The following is a 21,575-nucleotide window of genomic DNA, read 5'->3' on the forward strand; positions in this document are numbered from 1 at the left end:
GGACACTATACTTCTTCTGATACAGCCCAAAATCGCATTTGCCTTTTTAGCTACCACATCAAACTGCTGACTCATGTTCAGTATATGGTCTACTAAGACCCCGAGATCCTTTTCACACATACTACTGTCAAGACAAGTCTCCCCCATCCTATAATGATGCATTTGATTTCTCCTACCTAAATGCAGAACTTTACATTTATCTTCATTGAAATTCATTTTGTTTTAACCCAATTTTCCAGCCTGTCAAGATCATCCTGTATCCTGACTCTGTCTTCTACCGTATTTGCTACCCCTCCTAATTTAGTATCATCTGCAAATTTAATAAACATTCCCTTAATTCCTTCATCCAAATCATTTATAAAGATGTTGAACAAAACAGGTCCCAGGACAGCTCCGTGAGGCACCCCACTTGTCACTCCTCTTCAAGAGGATGAGGAACCATTCACAAACACTCTTTGGGGTCAGGAAGCAATTTTTCTTCAGGCCAGTTTGGCTGGAGATTCTGGAGGGTTTTTTTTGCCATCTTCTGGGCGTGTGTAGGGGGAAGTATTTGTGAATTTCCTGTATTGTGCAGGAGGTTGGACTAGATGACCCTGGAGGTCCCTTCCAACTCTATGAGTCTATGATTCTAGGGTGGTGCCAACCTCAATCCCACCCCAAGGAATCTCGTGGTTACCAAAATCTCTGAGTTTTCTTGAAATCCCCTTGAATCATCATCACCCTCCAAGTTTCCCTGCCCTGCTTTGTGGGGAGGCACAGAATGCAAAGATACATCATGGGTTATGTTTCTCCTCACGCAACTGGGAAGAGAGGAGCAGAAGAAGACATGGTCTGTCTGTTTTCAATACCGGCCCATTGTCAGTTGTCTTAAACTAGCAGATTCCATGTCAAGCAATCAACTGCTGGATTCTTTTATTCCCAGTTGGAGGAGGAAGAGGAGACAATGGCAACAAGGGAGCAGATGAGTGAGTGGGAAAAAACACCCATCTTGAGCAACTCGCTGGGCACATCTTTTTCTTAACAGAAGTGGGAAGTAACAGTGGCTGTTGCACATACCAGCATTCATTCTCCTGATACACTGTAATGTACTTTAAAAAGAGAAGTTAAAGCACAGCTGCAGTTCTGTGAGTGTCCTTGCAATGTGACTTAGTGGCAACCGCCAACGGTGGTGACCCACCGACTGTTCACAATTTCTTGTTTCGCAGCAGACTTACACCTTGGGTGGCAGGTGATATGCCAGGAAGACTCTTAAGCCTCACTAATGTACATGGTTTTAACCCTTGAGACTGTAGCCAAAAATGAAATACAAGATAGCCTTCAAGGACCACTGCAGGATTTAATGAACTCTAGGTAGCCAATGCTGGAGTAATGTCTGTATGGCCCGGTTGCTGTCCTTGGTCCTGAAGAACCTGCAGTTGTTGTCTCTTTGCTCTAGTACCAAGATGCCTTGGAATTACCGTGCAGCAATATCAGGGTTAATTCCTTTTCACTCAAACGAAGAAACTCTGCAGGCCTAACCTCTGAGCAAGATGTTGGGAGTTTTGACAACTTATGCAAATGTGGTAAAGCTAGGTTTAGCGTTTTTAAATTTAATTGGGGTATTTTTAAGGGTTCTGACACTACTGAACATTTAAGAAACACTGACATGTATGGGCACAGATTTCAGAATGACTAGGTTTGAGCAGAAAATCCTGGTGCTGTCCCTTATCCACAACCAGAGAGGGGTATTTCCCAAGCTACAGCAAAACAGAAGCAGCATTAACATTTTCTGGAATTTTTCAAGGGGAGTGCCTCTGAACATGTTCAGAGTGCATCTCCCTTCTCAATTCAGACAAAATTGAGGGACAATAATACAGGTAGCCATGGAGGGAGGAGGCAGCCTGTTCTGGATGGGGGCCCAACGGCAGCCTGAGAAAGGATGAGCTTATAGATCTCTGTCTGCAGGCGGCTGCTCAAGCACGAAGCACCTTTAACCAACTGCAGTGGGTTTGAAAAACTATGATCTGTTCACTAATAATTATCCATGCTGTGATCACATGCAGATTAGATTACTACAATGTACTCTTTGTGGGGCTGCCTTTGAAGACTGTTCGGCAGCTTCAGTGGGTTCGAAATTCAAAACCAAGGTCCAGATTATAGGGAACATATCTTATCAGCGATGCAAGGATGACACTGGCTGCTAATTCATTCCCAGGCACAATTCCAAGTGTTGGTTCGTACCTTTAAAGCAGTCTGGGAACTGGGAACCTTGAGCACAGCCTGCTCCCTTAGGAATAACTGCCATACAGATTCTACTCCATGAGCCTCCACTTTGAGAGGAAGGCATGTGTGCATGTATGTGGGTTTACCAGAGACAGAGCCTTTTTAGTGGTGGCCCTTTGGCTCTGGAACTCCCTTCCTGCAGCAGTTTGCTTGGTGCCATACTGAAGTGCCAGGTCAAAGCATCTTTCCTTTTGCCAATCTTTTAGGTTGCCTGCCCTGGCTGTTTTTATGCTTGCTCTGCTTTGATATTGATTTCAAATGATCCACCCTGGATTGCTTTCCAAGTACAAGGTTATGGTTTTGATTCCTTCTGTTTTTGCTACAGTATTTTTAGTGTCGCTCTTGATTTTGTGACCCTGCCTTCCATTGCTCTTATTGTTTGCACCATCCTTCATTCTTTTGAAATGACGTAAGCAGCTCTCCAAGGTTTACAGGGTACAGATGTTCCAAATTAATAAATAAACACATGAGCAATTAAGGGATTCTTTGTATACACATGAATGTCATCCACAGGAAACATCAGTACATGCTCCAGTGCCCATGCAGAATTCATGTTTGCTGTGCACCTTGTGTAGTTGTCCACAGAGATAGACAAGGAGAGACAGACAGCAAGAGAGAGATAGACCTCTTGGTGACTGCTATTGCTTTCAAAGCCCAGGATGAGCTTAAGCAGTAGGCACACAGCGCCTCCTGGTGGCTTACTGAATAATGTTTCCAAACTAGCACATGCTATAAACATTTCCGGAGAGGGAAGATCACCAGGGGAGATTATTCTATGAGCTACTACATTTTGCAAAAATAATCCCTAGCAGAATTTAATCATTAGCCGGGTTCATCTTAGGGCAAAGCTGAATCTTTGGGTAGCTATGCCCAAACGTAAAGCTGTTGTGGGTGCATTTGTCCAGTTCAGGGCGAGTTGCTGCAACCTGGAGGGCTTGGAGCCCGACGTGCAGCAAGCTGAAGGCATTGCTTTGTTGACCAGAAGAAGGCAGAAGACCCGGCTCCTGGCATTCACACCAGGCCCGGTCAATCCAGAACCTTCATGCTGCCTGCCAATCGGGAGGTCTGATGTTACAGGTGCCCTTTCACCCCTCAAGAGGGTGCCACGGCCTGAGCACAAACACTCCCAGGTGGTTCCTTAAGGTGAGTTCCACGCCATTTACGGTTCCAGCTGCACAGTCCCCGATACTGCAGTGCCAAGGGCTCAGGGAGGACGAGGGGCTGAGCTCCTTCCCTGTTGGGAGACTCGACAAGATTTCACTTCTTTTCTTCTGCAGCGCCTTTCTTCTCTCAGCAGGGAAGCATCCCGGAATGCTAAACTATGTGCATGACACTGTATTCCATGTTTGTAATGTGTGATCACGGATGCCCCAAATGTCCACTGCACTCTCTGTGATTCTATCATTCTGGTTTTTTAACATCAATGCACAAGACTTGTCTGCCCCCTCCAAACTTTCCTCATGCGACATTCACTTTTGAGATATTTCGGTCGCTCATCGGCCCAGTGTTGGGCATGAGCCTCAGAGAACCGGGTCACAGTCTGTCTCTCTTGCACATAATCCAAAGGGCCCAACGGCAGCCTGAGAAAGGGACCCTTCGCAGCTGTCTTCTTTCCAAGGCTGGTGGGGTTTTTACATGGCTCCGTTTGGCTGAACTAGCGCTTGATAAAGTGGGGAACGGAGGAATCTGGGGTACGAGTCCTTCTCCATCAGGCCAAAGATACGCCTCTGCGCCTGTTCAAAGCAACTGCGGGTGGGGAGCAAAATGTTCCGGTTGGTGACATCTCTGGTCTGGGAATCCAGGTTGATCTGCAAGAAGGAAGGTAGGGGATCAGATCCACAGGCAGGAGATTGGTCACTGCAGGGAATTTCGGTACTGCACCTAGCGTGGGGGCCAGCGACCTTGTCTAATGAAAGAGCCAAACTACATCAGAAGTCAGAACAGGAAATCAACAAAGAGCTGGCCTAAGTCAGGTCATTTGCACAACTGAAAATACACGGCATAACATTACGTATAATGTTTCTGTAACCCAAACACTGGTTTTTGCAAGTCCCTTATTAGGAAATGGTATGCATCAGGTCCCATAGCTAGTCATAGGGTTTTTCCACATTCCCATTTTCTTTGCTTTTGTGTTCCTGTTGCTTCGGGTGTGTGTGTGTGTGTTCCTGTTCCACATGTGTTTTGCTCCCTCTAGTAGTCAATTCAATATTACATCGCTTTATGCCTGGCATAAAATGCTGGACATAACATGGTGTAATATTGAATTGACCACTAGAGGGAGCAAACAAAATGTGGAACGGGGGGGGGAACTCTGAAACAACAGGAACACACAAGTGAGGAAAATGAAAATGTGGAATATCCCATCATTACACACAGGACTACCTGGCACAATTGTTTTCGTCCACTGGCATAAATCCGGTCATGGTTCAAACCTGGAGTCTGATTATTCCCCCCCCCAAAAAACCCCCCCCAAAAAACTGGAAGTAAGAGCCAGTTCTGTGTAGCAGACAGAGCACTGCAAAAGGACCCGCCTGGGTTCAAACCCCTGCCCATTTATAAAGCTTGCTTGGGCCAGTTGGCATCGCTCAGCCTACCTCACCAGATTGCTGGGAGGGTAAAACAGAGTTCCCAGGAGGGAGAGCGGGATAAAAAACATGATGGAATGAAACAGATGTTGTGTGCGGTTGTATATGCTCCGTGTTCTAATCTCTCCACTTAAACAGGTTAAGCAAGTTTTCTAGTACTTCAGAAACTTCCAATGCCTGCTTGACTACAGACATCAGTGGGATCAAAAGAGTGGACACATAGAATGCAAGAAACAACACTTCTGTCCTGCTGCCTTCAACTCTCTCAAAGTGACTTTCTCTTTCCAGCCACAGCTGCTTCAAGAAGGGAAGGGAACCCACGAGTTTCCTGCAATCCCTTCCCCAAGAGAGACAGCAACCTGGTCCGGGGCCTCCGTTCTCAAGTCAGGCAGAGAGCAAGAGAAGCCCTGTGCCTCTTCACTCTTTTTCTGCGTATTGTGGATGGCCCCTCCGTAAGTCCAGCACGCGGCTGAGGCCAAAAGGTTTCCCTACCTCTTTGGGGGCCTGGATGGTGACGTATTGGTCGTAGATTTTCCTGGCGTTGTCCTGAAGCTTGTCGCAGCTTCGGAGCTTCCGGTAGTCTTCGCACGCCATCCAGAAGTCCAGGTTCTCTTCACTGAATTCTGATTCCAGGAAAGCACGAAAAGCACGCTGACCATCTGAAGATGAGGTGGGTTATGCAAAAAAATTAAATCAGACCGATGACAAATGCTTGCGGCATCACAGATCGGGGTGTGTGTGTGTGTGTGATGCATATATGTGTGTGGCACTTCCGGGCTCCTTTCCTTTGCCCATATACAAATCCAAATTATTTTTATGGAATAAATTATATACAGTAACACACACAGGGCTGCACCTTTCCCCTTACAGCTTTGCAACAAAAAGGGCCAGTAACAGACTTTTAAAAAATGAAAGCTAAGAATTAGTACATTGTTGCAATAGATCCTGATAATGCTGCACTACAGCAATATCAATTACTGTGTTTTTTTTAAAAAAGCCCCCCAAATAAGCCCTCTAGTGGTAGGGGAGTGGCAGCCGTGGAGGGCAGAGGCAATGGAAGCGCTGGGTAAACTGCTGTGCAGGATCTGCTGTTGCCACTGCATTTGCAACAGCAAGAAGAAGAAGGAGGAGGAGGAGGAGATTGGATTTATACGCCACCTTTGCTACCCTTGGGAGTCTCTGAGTGGCTTAAAAACTCCTTTCCCTTCCCCTCCCCACAACAGAGGTAGGTGGGGCTGAGAGAGCTCTGACAAAGACTGCTCTTTTTCAAGAACAGCTGTGCCAGAACTATGGCTTGCCCAAGGTCATCCTGCAGGTGCAAGTGGAGGAGTGGGGAATCAAACCCGGTTCTCCCAGATTAGAGTCTGTGCATTTAACCACTACACCAAACTGGCTCTACAGGGAGAGTCATCTCCACATTTATGCAGCCCATCTAAGGATCCCAACATGATCATCTAATCTGATTGTTATTTTGACTGCAGGTGAAACACAGACAGTGGCTCAGTTCTGGCACAATGTCTCCACACTGCCATGAGGTGTGACCTTAGGCTGCCCCTTCGCTCTCTACCACTCCCTGAAAAATGGCCGTGAAGACTAAACGAAGAAGGGAAGGCAATGCAATCGGAGTGCCTTGGAGAAAGGTAGAAATGAACGAAGGCGGATCACACTGGCTCTCTGTACACAGAAGAGCCCCTTTTGACCACCGACCGGCCGGCACACTTACACGGATGGAGCAACAGTTTTTCCAGAGATTCAGCCCATTCCTGGGCCTCCCCCGGAGTTGGCCTGAAAGAGGAAAAACAGAAATAGCTGAGGGATCTCCACACAGCGGGAGAGCAGGGCCTGACCCTGGGACCGGGGCTCTGTTTCCTTCGAGAGAAGTGCCTGGGAAACATGGGGGCAGTGGCCTTTTCTTTTTTCCTTAAAGGGGGGGGGGTTAGTAAACAGTGCTGATTTGCCATGCCATTAGCAAGGGCGCCTGGCTCTCTTCCAAAGTCACCGCAGCCTCTATGGGTCACGGCCAGGGCTGTGTTTGTAAAAAAAAAGTGTAGGGCTACCCATTCCCGGCTTCTCCCTGAGCAACGACAAGCTCCCGGAGTAGTGCGAATGGGTTCTGTTTCCTTCAGGCGACTCTCGCAGAGCTCTTTTTGTAGCAGGAGCTCCTTTGCATATTAAGCGACACACCCCCTAATGTAGCCAGTCCTCCGAGAGCTTGCAGAGCTCTTCCTTACAGGGGCTACTGTAAGCTCTCGGAGGATTGGCTACATTAGGGGGGGTGTCGCCTAATATGCAAAGGAGCTCCTGCTACAAAAAGAGCCCTGCGGGGTGGCGGGGAGGCGAGAGTGTCGGGAGGGCAGCCGTGTCGGTTTGCAGTAGAAGAGCTACGTTGGAGGCCAGTAGCACGAGACTTCCAGGGTATGTGGCTTTCGAGAGTCAACGCTGACAAAAGGAACCTGGGCTCTTGAAAGCTCATACTCGGGAAATCTTGTTGGTCTCCGAGGTGCTACTGGAGTTGAATGTAGCTCTTCGGATGGGGGAGACGCGCACTGTTCTTTGCGACTCTGGCTTTGTTTAAAAAGATGTAAGTCGGGGTCCCCAGCCTTTTTGAGCCTGTGGGCACCTTTGGAAGTCTGACACAGTGTGGTGGATGCAGCCACAAAATGGCTGCCGTAAAATGGCTGCCACAAGAGGGGGAATTGGCAAAAAAAAAAAAAAAGGCTGCTGTAGGTTACTTTCACGCACGCAGTGAAGGTCCTTGGTCTGCGGTGGCAGCTGCTGCCAAAGCGACATTTTAAAAAATCCGCATCCGATGAAAGTGATGGGCAGTAGGCTCCAGATGGGCAGAAGGATATACTACTTTACATAGGGAGTAATTAAAATGTGGAACTCGCTGCCAAGAAGACGTAGTGATGGCCACAGGAATAAACAGCTTTAAAAGGGGGTTGCAGAGACTCACGGAAGATAAGCCTATCAATGGCTAGGAGCCATGGTGACTGAGGGGAACCTCAACAGTTAAAGGCACTAAGCCTCTGAACCCCAGAGCCAGGAGGCGACATCAGGGGAAGGTCTTGGTCTCCATGCCCTGCTGTTAGACCTCCAGAGGAACTGGTTGGCCACTGCATGAGACAGGAGGCTGGACTAGATGGACCACAGGTCTGATCCAGCAGGGCTCTTCTGATGTTCAATCAGATCTCCAATGGCCAATCAGAAGCCATTGTGGGCAAAAGCCCCACCTGGCCACACCCATTTTCTAAACGCACCTGGCAGGCATCAGGAAAAGGGCTGGTGGGTGCTCAGGTGCCCATGGGCCCCATGTTGGGGACCCCCCTGATTTAAGTGCAGCCCCAGAGGTGCTGCTTCGCCTCCAGCCGGCTTGCAACTGTGCCTTGCTCTCTGCCCATTCCCAGTTGCCAGCGGCCCCACTCTCTGCCAAACACTCAGAACCCAAGCCCCTGCAGGCGGACGACCCATGCCAGAGATCATCCACGGACGATACATTAACATTCTTCTCTCGGCTCTTGGATTCTAACCAGGAGACACTTTCAGGCTCCTCTCCCAGCTCTGCAGTGACCACTCTGCAAAATCGCAACACCTCCGCCCCTCTCCAAGAAGGTCTGGCCCCAGACCAGCTCTAAATGGCCTGCGTCTCTTCCAGGAAAAAAGAAACTCTACGGACAGCTTAATGAGAACGATGAAAGATTTAAAAAGCACGTAAGGTGGTTGAGTCGCTAGCTGTTCGCATATTAGAGAGGTATTCCCCTTCACCGACACATGTTTTTGTTTCCCTCTTAAGACTAAAAAAAGGGGGGGGGAGCACGTCCACAATTCCCATCCGGACCATCTCCATTAGCATCCTGAAAAGATGACGCTTATGTCTTTACTTAGAGTCATTAGTCCTCTGCAGATGTTCTCAGTCAGGGAACAATCAGCGCAAAGGTCCACTCAGTGAGTAAACATGAGGAGCGGAGCCGGAGCACCGAGACCAGAATCTGTGCCGGCGCCTTTGTCAGCAGCCTTGGACCCACCGTCTCCTAGAGTGTTCAGATATACATGCAACATAAATTAAAATAACAAACAAGGGCCCATTCAAACCTCATACACAAATACAAAAACATAAACATACAAGGGCTAATAAGACAGACCTTCCTCAGGGGTCTAATACAGACAGAACATATTGGCTGATATGCGAAAATACATACAATCCTACATATACAAGATATGGAATAAAGACCAGAAACCAATTGCTCTGGTCAACTGTATATTCTTCTGAGATTGTACAGCCAAATGTTCCCAATCAAATGTTCCTTAGGTTAAAAGCAGTGTTGATCAAAAAGCTGTTGGGCCTATATAGCAGATTCAGGATTATACAATCCTTAAAGGCCGAAACGCCTTAGCCCTTGTATGTTTATGTTTTTGTATTTGTATATGAGGTTTGAATGGGCCCTTGTTTGTTATTTTAATTTATGGTGAATAAATACATATATATTTTTGTATGTTTTATAATTAGAGTTTTAGAGTTGGCCCTTTTCTACTCTTGACGAACAGATATACATGCATACACTATTGACACAAGGCCCTATCAATGTGTACCCGTTGAGGGGCCCAATCCACAGGTATGAATTATGGTGCTGGGACAGACCCTTAACCACGGCCGCCAAGTAGGCTTGCCAACCTCCAGGGGGCACCTGGAGACCTCCTGCTATTACGACCGACCACCAGGTGACAGAGATCAGTCCCCCTGGAGAAAAGGGCTGATCTGGAGGGTGGGCTCTATGGCCTTGTCCCACGCTGAGGTCCCTCCTCTACACACACCCGGCCTCCCCACGCTCCACCTCCCAAATCCCCAGTTGTTTCCCAAGCCAGAGCTGGCAACCACACTGCCAAGGGAGGGGGAAAGGTTCTGGGGATACTAGGGTTGCCAACTCTAGGTGGAGGAATTCCTGGAGGTGTGAGGTAGAGCCTGGGGAGGGCGGGGTTTGGGAAGGGAGGGACCTCAGCAGGGTGACATCTACCCTTCAGAGCAGCCATTCTCTCCCGGGGGGACTGGTTTTGGTTGTCTGGAGATCCATTGTAATTCTGGGCATCTCCAGGCCTCACCTGGATGCTAGCAACCCTAGGAGACACAGGTCACTGGCGGGGGGCTGTGGACCCAGGCAAATCATGGTTTAAATCTAAAGTAAAGGTTTCCCTTGGAGCTGCGGTGGCTCAAGTGGTTAAGACGCTGAACTGCAGGCTGTGGAAGGTCAGTAGTTCAGCAGTTCGAGACCCGGGTGCCGCATGATGGAATGAGCTCCCGTCTCTAGTTCCAGCTCCTGCCAGCCTAGCAGTTCGAAAGCAAGAAATTGCAAGTAGATAAATAGGGACCATTTCGGTGGGAAGGTAACAGCGTTCCGTGCGCCTTGGTGTTTAGTAATGCCGGCCACATGACCACGGAAACGTCTTCGGACAGCGCTGACTCTTCGGCTTTGAAACAGAGATGAGCACCGCAACCCTAGAGTCGGATTCGACTGGCTTTTGAGCAAGGGAACCTTTACCTTTAAAGGTTTCCCTTGCTTGAAAGCCAGTCGAATCCGACTCTAGGGGGCAGTGCTCATCTCCGCTTCCAAGCCAAAGTGGCCGGCATGACTAGACGCCGAGGCGCACGGAACGCTGTTACCTTCCCACCGAAGCGGTACCCATTTATCTACTTGCAGTTTCTTGCTTTCAAACTGCTAGGTCGGCAGGAGCTGGGCCACTAGGGTCTTGAACTGCTGAGCTGCCGACCCTCGGCGTCTTAACCTCTGAGCCACCGCGGCCCTTGGGTTGGATCGAGCCAACATCAATTTAACCTTAACCCAGTTCTCCCCACCTTATTACAGCCCACATCACACATGGCTGTGGACCACGGAGGTCCTACGATCCCCATCACAAGCTTTTCCAAGGTCAAAGGGGACCCCCCCCCCATCCCACTGGAGAATTCAGTTGGATCCAGTTCTACATGAATGGTATCCATGCGATTTGGGTCAGGTCTGCATAGTGTGAGGGGAGGGGAGGAAGAGGGAATCTTACAGAGTGATTAAAATATGGAATTTGGTGCCAGAGGATGTAGTGATGGCCACAGGAATAAACAGCTTCAAAAGGGGATGCATGGAGGATAGGTCTAGCAGTGACTACTAGCCATGGTGACTGAGGGGAACCTCCACATTCCAAGGCACTAATCCTGTTGCCAGGAGGCAACATCAGGGAAAGCCCTCAGCCTCTAGGCCCCATTGTTGGTCATCCAGAGGAACCGGTCGGCCACTGTGTGGGACAGGATGCTGAACTAGATGGACCATTGGTCTGATCCAGCAGGGCTCTTCTTATGTTCTTAATCTTTCTACAGGGAACTCTATTGGCTCCCAACAGCTTTATTCTCAGCCTTCTTTGCCTCCTCCCAGCTGCTTAGAAACACGAGTGAGACTGTCCATAAATCCCTCCACTCTTCATAAATTCCTCTCCTGCTTCTACGCAGGCACGCGCCCAGCTCTTGAGCAGCTACAACCCTTTGGCAAAGTCACTTCTTTCTAGTCAACCCACACATCCCCAAGTTTCCCATAGTCGGGGAGTTATCAAAACTATCCTGTAAACAACCACACGCATTCCCCTTCATGAGCCGTGTGCCTCTGAAGTCCCAGAGCTGAGGAGAATTTCATGTTTATAGAAATTTCTGCTGCTTGGCATAAAATCAATCCGGGCACGTTTCCAGGAAGACCGAATGAAAGCTCAAGTCGGAACCATCTTCCAGTGGCAAGCTGTGGGAAGAGTTCCCTTTTGCTGCTCCTGAACTGATTCCCGGGCCAAGGTAACACATTCCTTCATCCCAATTACGGACCTAAGGCCCGCCACAAGATTCTATCTGGGGATCTTCTGCTGGTTCAGCAGCCGACCAACTCAAATGAGTTGCCATTAATTCACCTATTCTGTCCATCATCCCAGTCAGGGGGCAAAGAGGCACAATGATATATTTGTATTCGAATAAACATTAGAATGCCACCATACCTTAGTGATTGGGTTTCTGGACACCCTGAGCTCCACAACCGTAAGAAGTTTCTTTTATTTCGCCTGCTTTGAGGGGAAAAAATTGGCAGTAAGTAGAATGGCCGAGGCCAAACTGAACATACACGCATAAATCACAGACTTGGAACCCTGTAGAGGAATGAAGGGCAATTGGAGCAGGAAAACAGCAGGGATGAGCACCCCTTTGTGCGTTTCTCTGATCTCAGTTGCCCCCCCTCCAAGAGGTTCTTAAGAAAAAGGGTTTTTTTGGGGGGGGGGAGCTAGAGTTACACAGATTTTTGTGTACCAATTAGTTTGACTTCAGGGTTGCCAACTCTGGATTGGGAAATGGCTTGAGTTTTGGGGGTACAGCCTGGGGGGAGGGGGGAGTTTGAGGTAGCGTTGCCAACCTCCAGGTGCCAAGTTATACAAACGATACAAAAGATCAAATCGTGCATAAATGACGAAAAATATTCAACATTCAAATGAGATAACATCACGGTAGTTGGTCTGATGTGCATTAGGAATGTCAAAGATGCTGTGTATGATTCAACAATACAGTAGCTGGGCGGTTTTTGTGTTCCACTTTTGAGGACACAAGACGATACGGCAACTGGAAGCTGGAGGGGCCGTGAAGTGGATACACAAGCAGCGAGATGAAGTTTTTCGAAGAGGAATGATAAACATTGGTATTTGGACTTTTCACTGTTTGAGGAATTTGACCTGAACTACTTCCAAAGGTGGTTTGTGTATTTGGACCATGTATTTTTGAGTTTCTGACTATCATATTGTATTTCTGATAAACTACACTATTTATCTAGGTTCAGATTATCATACTCATTGACCGTTGAATATTTTTCATTATTTATACACAGTTTGATCTTTTGCATAACTTACTCCCTTCCGTGCTTCTCTGCTGTTTGGGAACCTCCAGGTGCTGGCTTTTAGGATTAGGATCCTAAAAGAAATCCTAAACGAAATCAACCCTGACTGTTCCCTGGAAGGCCAGGTACTGAAGCTGAAGCTCAAATACTTTGGCCACCAAATGAGAAGGGAGCACTCACTGGAGAAGACCCTGATGCTGGGAAAGATTGAAGGTCAAAGAAGACGGGGACGGCAAAGGATGAGATGGTTAGACAGTGTCATAGATGCAAGGAACATGAAACTGAGCCAACTTCAGAGCACAACAAAAGACAGGAGGGCCTGGCGGGATGCGGTCCATGGGGTCGCGAAGAGTTGGACTCGACTGTGCGACTGAACAACAACAACAACAACAAAGGTGCTGGCTGGAAATATCCTGCTATGACAACCAGCCTGGAGCTGGCAATGCTAGTTTGAGGAGAGGAGGGCCCTCCACAAGGTATAATGTAGAGTTGCCAATTTACAAGTGGCTGCTGGAGACCTCCTGGGATTACAACTGGTCTCCGGGGGACAGAGATCAGTTCACCTAGCAAAAATGGCCACGTTGGAAGGTGGACTCCATGGCATCATACCCCACTGAAGCCCCTCCCCTCCCCAAATCCGGCCCTCCTCAGACCCCACCCCCAAAATCTCCAGGTATTTCCCAACCCAGAGCTGGCAACTCTAATGCCATAGCGTCCACCCTCCAAAGGAGCCATTTTCTCTGGGGGCACCAATTTCAGTAGTCTGGAGATCACTTGTAATTCCAGGAGGTTGGCAAAGAAGAAGAAGAGAAGGAAGAGGAGGAGATTGGATTTATACCCCGCCCTTCCCTCGGAGTCTCAGAGCAGCTTACAAACTCCTTTCCCTTCCTCCCCCCACAACAGACACCCTGTGAGGTAGGTGGGGCTGAGAGAGCTCTAAGAGGACTGCCCTTGAGAGAACAGCTCTGACAGAACTATGGCTTGCCCAAGGTCATTCAGCCAGGTGCGAGCGGAGGAGAGGGGGATCAAACCCGGTTCTCCCAGATTAGAGTCTGCGCACTTAACCACTACACCAAACTGGAGCCTGGCAAATCTATGCGGCAAGTAGAGAATTATGAGGCCTAATGGAAATGGGGTGCATCTCCCCATCTTCTACCATCAATGCTGCTATTCTTTATACGTTCCTCCAGCTCCACCACCTTCAGCCATCTGAAGAACTCTAGCTCCCTCAAGCCTTTCTCGCTTAACTGCCCCTTATGCCTGGATAGGATTGCCAGGTCTTAGAAGAAGAAAAGGAAGAGGATGAGATTGGATTTATACTCCGCCCTTCACTTGGAGTCTCAGAGCGGTTTACAAACTCCTTTCCCTTCCCCTCCCCACAACAGACACCCTGTGAGGTAGGTGGGGCTGAGAGAGCTCTGAGAGAAACTGCTCTTTCAGGAACAGCTGTGCCAGAGCTTGTGACTGACCCAAGGTCACATCAGCAGGTGCGAGTGGAGGAGTGGGGAATCAAACCTGGTTCTCCCAGATTAGAGTCTGCGCACTTAACCACTACACCAAACTGTCTTACCTCCTCACTGGGGGTGAGGGTGGGAGGGAGCTTTCCGGGAGTGTGGTGGTGGGGTGATGTTGCCGTGTGCGACGTCACCGTGATGATGTCACGTGGAAGTGATATCATCATGCCAGGGACATTGCACGGCAACACTCTGGTATTTTGGGCAAAAACTCTATGAGCCTGTGAAATCGGGGGATCCCCCACTCCCACCTGGGGGCTGGCGACCCTGTGCCTGGAACTGCCTCCCCGAATCCCTGTGGGACACCACCCTTCTCCCTTCCTTCAAATCCCCCCTCAAAACCCGCCTCTCCCTGGAAGCCCCTGACACACTTCTATACCTCACTCCCCTACAGACACTAACAGAGCAATCCTAAGGACACTTTCCTGGGAGTACACCCCATTCAGTAGACTTCAGTAGGTTCTTGAGTAGACCTGCTTAGGATTGTGCTGTAAGGACCTAAGTATACATTAGGTTTTCCTACAGGGGCACCCCCTGGTGGGGTGGAGGTGGATGTTCTGAGTTCTACACTTCCCATGAACATGAGATTGGGTGTGTGTGTGGATTGGACTGACAGGGCTATTTTTGGGCAGGAACGCCCTGGGTTTGGACAACAAACAAGGTAAACAGAATAAGAAGCAAAAGGTGGGTGTGGCTGGATGAGCACACTTCTGGTAACATGGGGTGTGTGGCTTATATGCCAATGAGCTGTGCTGTCAGGGGTGTGGCCTAATATGCCAATGAGTTTCTGCTGTTGGGTGTGGCCTATTATGCTAATGAGTTCTTGCTGGGCTTTTTTGTAAAAAATGTACACTATGGTACTTGGAAACAGGTGCTTAGACCTTCCCTCCCGCACCATTTCCCCTGACCTGAAATGGCTCTGGGGAATATTATTTGCCCTGTTGATGGACTGCACGTGTACTAATGAGCTACATGTTACGTTTCCATGAGGAGCCAATGAGGCCCCCTCCACACCCAGCCCTTTACAGTTGAGCTACCCAGTGAGCCCAAGTTCGTGTTGAGATCTGAACCAGGGATCTGGTGGTTTCTAGCAGCAAACCCTACACAGCATAGTATCAGCCAGTGTTGGCATGTATGACCCAGTGGGACCCAGGTTCAAATCCTCCCTAGGCCACAAAACTCACTAGGTCATCTTGGGTCTCTCTCTCTCTCTCAGTTAAAACTGCCTCACAGGGTTGTTGTAAGGAATGAAAGTGGGAAGGAGAGCACCCCTGAGTGGCCCTGAGCTCCTTAGAGGAAGGGTGGGATAAAAATGGGTTAGGCTGTTCACGGGCGGGGGGGAGTTTCCATTCTGCAGTGTTGCTGCAAATGCAAAGGCCTGTGTGCTGGCCCTGGAGCCAATCCACATGGGAATGTTCTGCATACTTTCCTCTGTCAGTCGCCGTTTCCCCTGCATTTTGTTCCTTGCTACATTACTGGGAGACTTTTTGAGGACTTTTTTTTTTTTTAAAAAAATCAGTAATAACTAGAGGTGGGTTTTTTTAAGCCTTCGAAAAACTCTCTGGTGGCGATGCAAGGAAAAAGGTACCCATCAAGGCCCACAGGACCTTCGAAAACACTAGGGTTGCCAAACTCCAGGTGGGGCCTGGGGATTTTCTGAAATTACAGCTGATCCCCAGACAAGAGAGATCAGTTTCCCCGGACAAAATGGCTGCCTTGGAGGGTGGACTGTGTGGTATTAAAGCCCACTGAAGTCCCTCCCCTCCCCAAACACCACCCTCTCCAGGCTCGATCCCCCAAATCGCCAGGTATTCTCCAACTCAGGGTTGGCAACTCTTAAAAACATTCACTGTTCCCAGGGCTCTTTTTGTAGAAAAAGCCCAGCAGGAACTCATTAGCATAATAGGCCACACCCAACAGCATGAACTCATTAGCATATTAGGCCACACCCTGACAGCACCACTCATTAGCACATTAGGCCACACCCCCATGTTACCAGAAGTGTGGTCATCCAGCCACACCCACCTTTCCCTTCTTATTCTGTTTACCTTGTTTGTTGTCAAAACCCAGAGCCTTTTTTTGTAGCAGGAACTCCTTTGCATGTTAGGCCACACACCCCTAATGTAGCCAATCCTAATGAATTTCTGCTATTGGGTGTGGCCTATTATGCTAATGAGTTCCTGCTGGGCATGGCCAACTCAGGAGCCAGCCGGAACTCCGTTCCTGTGTGTTCCTGCCCAAAAATAGCCCTGACTGTTCCCTTCCAGATAGTGTGCCAACGTGCTCAGACTGTATTCTTTTGGAAAGGAGTGTTGTAAGCCAGGTCTGAGAGAGGGTGTGCTGAGGATGGGGGAGACCTGGAAAGAGGTCATGCGGATGCCGCTCAAAACGGCGGTCTGGTTTGGATGCTCTTAAGAACAAATTCTACCCACCCACTCACCGGTAGTGTTTTTGCGTTGACCGTGCGTGGTGGCTGCTGTCGCAATCCGATCCCAAGCTAGATTCCACACTGGATCCCAGAGACTGAAAGAGAGAAACAAGCGTCCACGCTGGATGAGACTACCGGCCCCCAAGGAATCTGACAACCCACTTTGGTTGCTCTCAGAAGTCCTTCTAGGAGCCCTGGCACTCCTTGCGCCCCACTAGAAACAATGCTGGAGTTACCAACAGGCAGAGTAAGGGCATGCCCAGGGCCTCAAATCTTTGAAGGGGAAAAAAGGGGGGAACTCAGAAGAGGCAATCGCCATGAGAACCATGAGAACCAGATTCAAATTCTGGTGGTCCCTCGGGCAAGGTGCCCTCAGTGGGGAGCCTTCACAGAGTAGGCCTGCATATTCCTCCGTGCTGACGTAACTGGACATCTACTTCTGGGCCCAGTACAAAGCTCTGCTGAAGGAAGGTGAGCAAAGGCCCTTCTCCTTCGTTCTTGCCACTTCTTTCTTCCTCCGTGGCCTGCTGAGCAGGAAGGGGAGCAACAGCCAAGCCAGGAGGCTCCGTGGGTGGGCGACAGCAGTGCCTCCTTTTGGGAAACAGGTCTCAGCAGATGCATAGTGATAATGACCCCTGTTGCCAGTAAAAACAACAACAACAACAACAATAATAATAATGCAGAAGAGAATCTCTTGGCAGTGGATGAGGGGTTTTTCCCATTCATGCTGCACCTCAGTGTCCAAGCAAGATATGGTAACTGAAGGCCTCCCTTTGAAAATGTCATTGTTCCTCCACACATTTAATAATAATAATAATAATAATAATAATAATAATATACTTTATTGTCATTGTACATAGTACAACGAAATTAAGGTGCAATCATTCGGTGATCTACAAGCATACTCATATACACTCACACAACCATTAGGGTTCACATTGCAACTTAACCACCAATGTCAACAAAACCACCAAATTCCAATTCATACAGCATTTAAAGCAATAATAGCTCTCGAATAAAAACTGTTTTTTAATCTGTTTGTCCTTGTTTTGATTGTCCTATATCTTCTACCCGAAGGCAGCAGTTCAAACAGGGAGTGTTCAGGGTGTGACAAATCCTGCAAAATGTTCTTTGCTTTTTTCAAGCATCGAGAACTATACAATTCCTCCATGAGTGGGAGAGGACAGCCAATAATCTTCTGGGCTGTGATGATAACTCTCTGGAGTGCTTTCCTCTCCACAGCCGTACAACTGGCAAACCAGACACAGACACAGTATGTTAAAATGCTCTCTATTGAGCAGCGATAGAAAGACATCAGTATTTTCTCACTCAAGTTATTTTTCTTTAAAAGTCTGAGGAAAAAAAGCCTCTGCTGGGCCTTCTTCACCAGAGCAGTGGTGTTAGTGCTCCAAGTCAAGTTCTGCTCAATAATCACTCCCAAAAACTTAAAAGTAGCCACCCTCTCCACACGTTCTCCACCAATAAACAGTGGCTGAATGTCCGTTTTGTTCCTCCTATAGTCCACTACCAATTCCTTAGTTTTGGTGGTGTTGAGGATCAAATTATTTTCCCTGCACCAAACACAAAGCCGTTCCACCTCATCCCGATAAGCAGACTCATCATTCCCAGAGATGAGCCCCACCACAGTGGTGTCATCAGCAAACTTAGAAGAAGACATGACTGAGATTTGGGGTTCTTCACATCTTTGTATTCAAGGCTTCCAGCAGACAGCATTCCTGAGTCCAGAAAACCTGGACTACATTTGAAAGTGCCGTCTCAGGCAAATTATGGTGACCCCAGCAAGGGGCTTTCAAGGTACATGAGAAGCAAAGGTGGTTTGCCACCACTGCCTTCCTCTGCAGCGTATTCCTTGGTGGAAATTCAGAAGTACAGGTTCTCCAATCCCTCTTCTAAGGAACCCATGAATCTGAACTTTGACTAGACCCCACTCCATTCCCAAAGAACTCTTCAAGCTAGGGTTTCAATCTTTCTCTTCCAAGGAAGAACCCAAGTGTCCAAGCTTATGACAGACTCAAGTGAGCCCCACATCCAGGGCTGTAGCCAGCGGTGGGGCACGTGGGGCAATGCCCCCTATCAAATTTGATGCGCCCCACCTGCACGCCCCCTTTAACTTTGAATTTCAGCTTTATCCAGCTGTGCCACCGCCACGCCGGCCTGAAGCTCCTGCGACTAACAGCCATGACTAACAGCCGCCCCAACAGGAACTGGTAGCCTGGGAAGGAAGGTCAAGGACTGCCCCGTGGCGAGGCGAGCCCTCCTCAATTAAGCAACAATCCATCCCATGCCCTGGAAAGCCAAGCTGCACCTCCCGCTCCAGTGCTCCACCCACCGTTGAGGAAAAGAAACTGAAACTCGAACCCTCCTGTTTTGTTCTGGTTGACACTCTTGAAAGCGGTGAAAGGACATTGTTCCATCTGGCGCTAAGTCAAGAGTCAACAGTGCCTTCTGGATGTGATTCAACGCACGGCCAGAGTAAAGTAGAATTACAATCGAGGCTGAATAACTGGTGAAGTTCACATCCTTGTAATCTAATTCAGTTCACTGGCTCATGGTGAAAAAGATTGCATGCTCCCACAAAGAAACGGGAAGAAAGCTGTAAACTCAAATCCTTGCGCCTCTGGGTGCAGGAAATGACTGTTAATCAGCCAGTCACAGGGATGCTTTGGGATGTCTAACTAAAGACTTCAATTCCCAGGGGCAACTGCTCTTAAAGATATATGGCAGTTCTACTTAACTGCAGTTAAACGCTGGCTGGGGGCAGCACAGACATGCAATGGGGCTGGGAGTACCTCGGTTAGTTGGTTAGCGGAATGTTTGTAGGAGATGGCAGTTAAGGTTGCTGCAGCAGCCCAATGACAAAGGGTCCCTTCCTACCAAGAAGGAGGGTGGGGGGAGGAGGAGGTCTCTTGGAGACAGGCTCACAGAGATGGATGGGAGGAAGGAGAAGGAAATGGGGGGTGGGGTGGCGAGAGGAGGCAGCTGCTAGGGTTTCACAGCATTCAAAGAGAACTGTGAATGGATTCGCCCTTTGCTCCTTTAGGATGGCTTTTAAAACTTTGATTTAATTTAATTGGAACCCCCCTTGGTGCCCCAGCATCCCCCCCAAAAAAATCCTGGCTACGGGGCTGCTTGTGTCTGACGCCCAAACAATGCAGTCCTAAGCAGAAGTGTGCCCTTCTCCATCCACTGAAGTCAATGGGGCTTAGAAGGGTGTAACTTTGCAGGATTGCACCGGAAGCCACCTTCCTGCTGTCACTTCTCAAAACAACACAGAGGTGGTAAAAGATTCCAAAGACTACCCAACCTTTAGGCAAGCGAGGCAGGTTGCCTCAAGCAGCACATTTCGGGACAGCAACTTATGAGCAACGGCCATCAATTATATTTTCACAGCCAGAAGAGGTGCATGGCGTACACCCTTGCTGGTTTCAGGCACCAAGAGAGGGGGCAGCCACAAATCAATGCGGGCGTTGACTTGTCCCCACACCATCATGCATCAACAGGACTCAAGACGCTGTACGCTGGTTTACTAACTGAACAGAATATGAGGTCACCATGGCAGCCAAACAGAGCAAAGCACCATAGAGTAATGGGCTAGAGTGGCTCCCCCAACCAGACTGTACTCCAGCTCTTCAAATGGGCACTTTCCATTGGGAACCACAATTCCAGGGCTGTGCCTCACTCTAGTTTTTCCTTTGTTCTGTCCCAAAGAGACTCAGTTGCCCCAGACAATGTCGGGGATCGAATCCTCAACATATACTTGCGCCTTAAAATCTATAGCAGGAGACCCTATCTGAATCAGGGGATTCTGGGGAAGAGGCTGGTTTTTTTTTATTTTTAACTCTCCCTCTGCACAGTTTTCTCTCGTCAAAACCACCCCAATCCCTTCAACTACTTTGGTCAGGGGAGAAAAAGACAGACCATCCCCCTCCCCCCACTATCAGGGCTAATAACAGCCAAGGGAGAACAGTTTTTATTAGGGACCTGGTGCAGGGAAGTGGAGAACAATGTTTTTAAAAAAGCTCTTCGCTACTTCCATGGCCTCGATCCAAACTATGGGGTTTACAGCTGTTGTTTAAGACTAAACTATGCACTGATTTCAGGGGAGGGGGATTAAACCGTAGTCCTAAGTAGCTGCCGCTTTCTAAGTCCATTGACTTCAACTGACTTGCAGCTCTGTTTAGGATTGCTCTGCTGGACTTACATTACAGCCGGTCCGGCCCTAAACCGAATGGGCTGCTTCCCTGTCCTTCCTCCGCAGTCTGAGCCAGGGATAGCGAGCCACGTACACTGCCCTGCCATTGCTCTAGAACTTGGCCTACCAGCTTCCTCCCGGTACCGTCTATTCGGCTCCGCTTTTGCCCCAAGGAACCCAGGTGTCCGGGATCCCAGGCCCTCTGCCGTCACCACTTCCGTGACAATTAATTATTGGTTTTCCATTTAGCCTCAAGATACATTTTTTGCTGCAGGAAATTCCAGAGATTAAAGCCATCGGGAACAAAGACACTAAAATATTTATACAAGCACGAGTTAAAAACAGAACAAAATTCTGGGCTTGTGTTTCTCATGGAAAGGAAGAGAGAGAGAGAAAGAAAGAAAGAAAGAAAAGTAATCAGACAATTGGTAGCAAAGGATGCAATGCAGGAAGTAGGCTAGGAGAAGGCGACACATTCACTGACTTTGTTTGAGCGTCCGAAAAGGTCCAGCAGGTGCTCCTTCGCTGCCGCGACTCTCCCCCTCGGGTGTCGTTCCTTCCTCAGGGATTTGGGAGAGGGCAAACTCCACCCACTTCCCGATTTGTCCCCCAATTCCGTTTCCCCTGGAGCGGGTGGCTCGTTCTGGTCCAGACGTCCCTCGCTGCGGCTCCGCC

General features: G+C 48.8%; 1 protein-coding gene across 1 annotated transcript; it reads right to left on the bottom strand.

Annotated features, from left to right (window-relative positions):
- Positions 1–1,928: 1,928 nt before the first annotated feature.
- Positions 1,929–21,007, bottom strand: LOC107119821 (regulator of G-protein signaling 5-like). The gene is made up of 7 exons (XM_015422418.1): positions 20,910–21,007; positions 16,924–16,960; positions 16,700–16,782; positions 11,865–11,927; positions 6,571–6,632; positions 5,340–5,506; positions 1,929–4,070 (listed from the first exon to the last, which is right to left on the bottom strand). The coding sequence occupies exons 1-7, from the start codon at positions 21,005–21,007 to the stop codon at positions 3,894–3,896; spliced, it is 687 nt and encodes a 228-aa protein (XP_015277904.1). The 3' UTR covers positions 1,929–3,893.
- Between the last annotated feature and the right edge of the window lie 568 nt (positions 21,008–21,575).

The sequence above is a fragment of the Gekko japonicus genome, unplaced genomic scaffold (genome assembly GCF_001447785.1).
Source record: "Gekko japonicus isolate JY-2015 unplaced genomic scaffold, Gekko_japonicus_V1.1 scaffold1152, whole genome shotgun sequence".
Taxonomy (NCBI): domain Eukaryota; kingdom Metazoa; phylum Chordata; class Lepidosauria; order Squamata; family Gekkonidae; genus Gekko; species Gekko japonicus.

Coding starts and splice junctions, on each gene's coding strand:
- LOC107119821 (XM_015422418.1), bottom strand. CDS start 21,007: ATGGCAGGGCAGTGTACGTGGCTCGCTATCCCTGGCTCAGACTGCGGA. Junction 16,961..20,909: donor AGGGCCGGACCGGCTGTAAT/GTAAGTCCAGCA, acceptor TCCCCTTCAAAG/ATTTGAGGCCCTGGGCATGC. Junction 5,507..6,570: donor AAAACTGTTGCTCCATCCGT/GTAAGTGTGCCG, acceptor CCTCATCTTCAG/ATGGTCAGCGTGCTTTTCGT.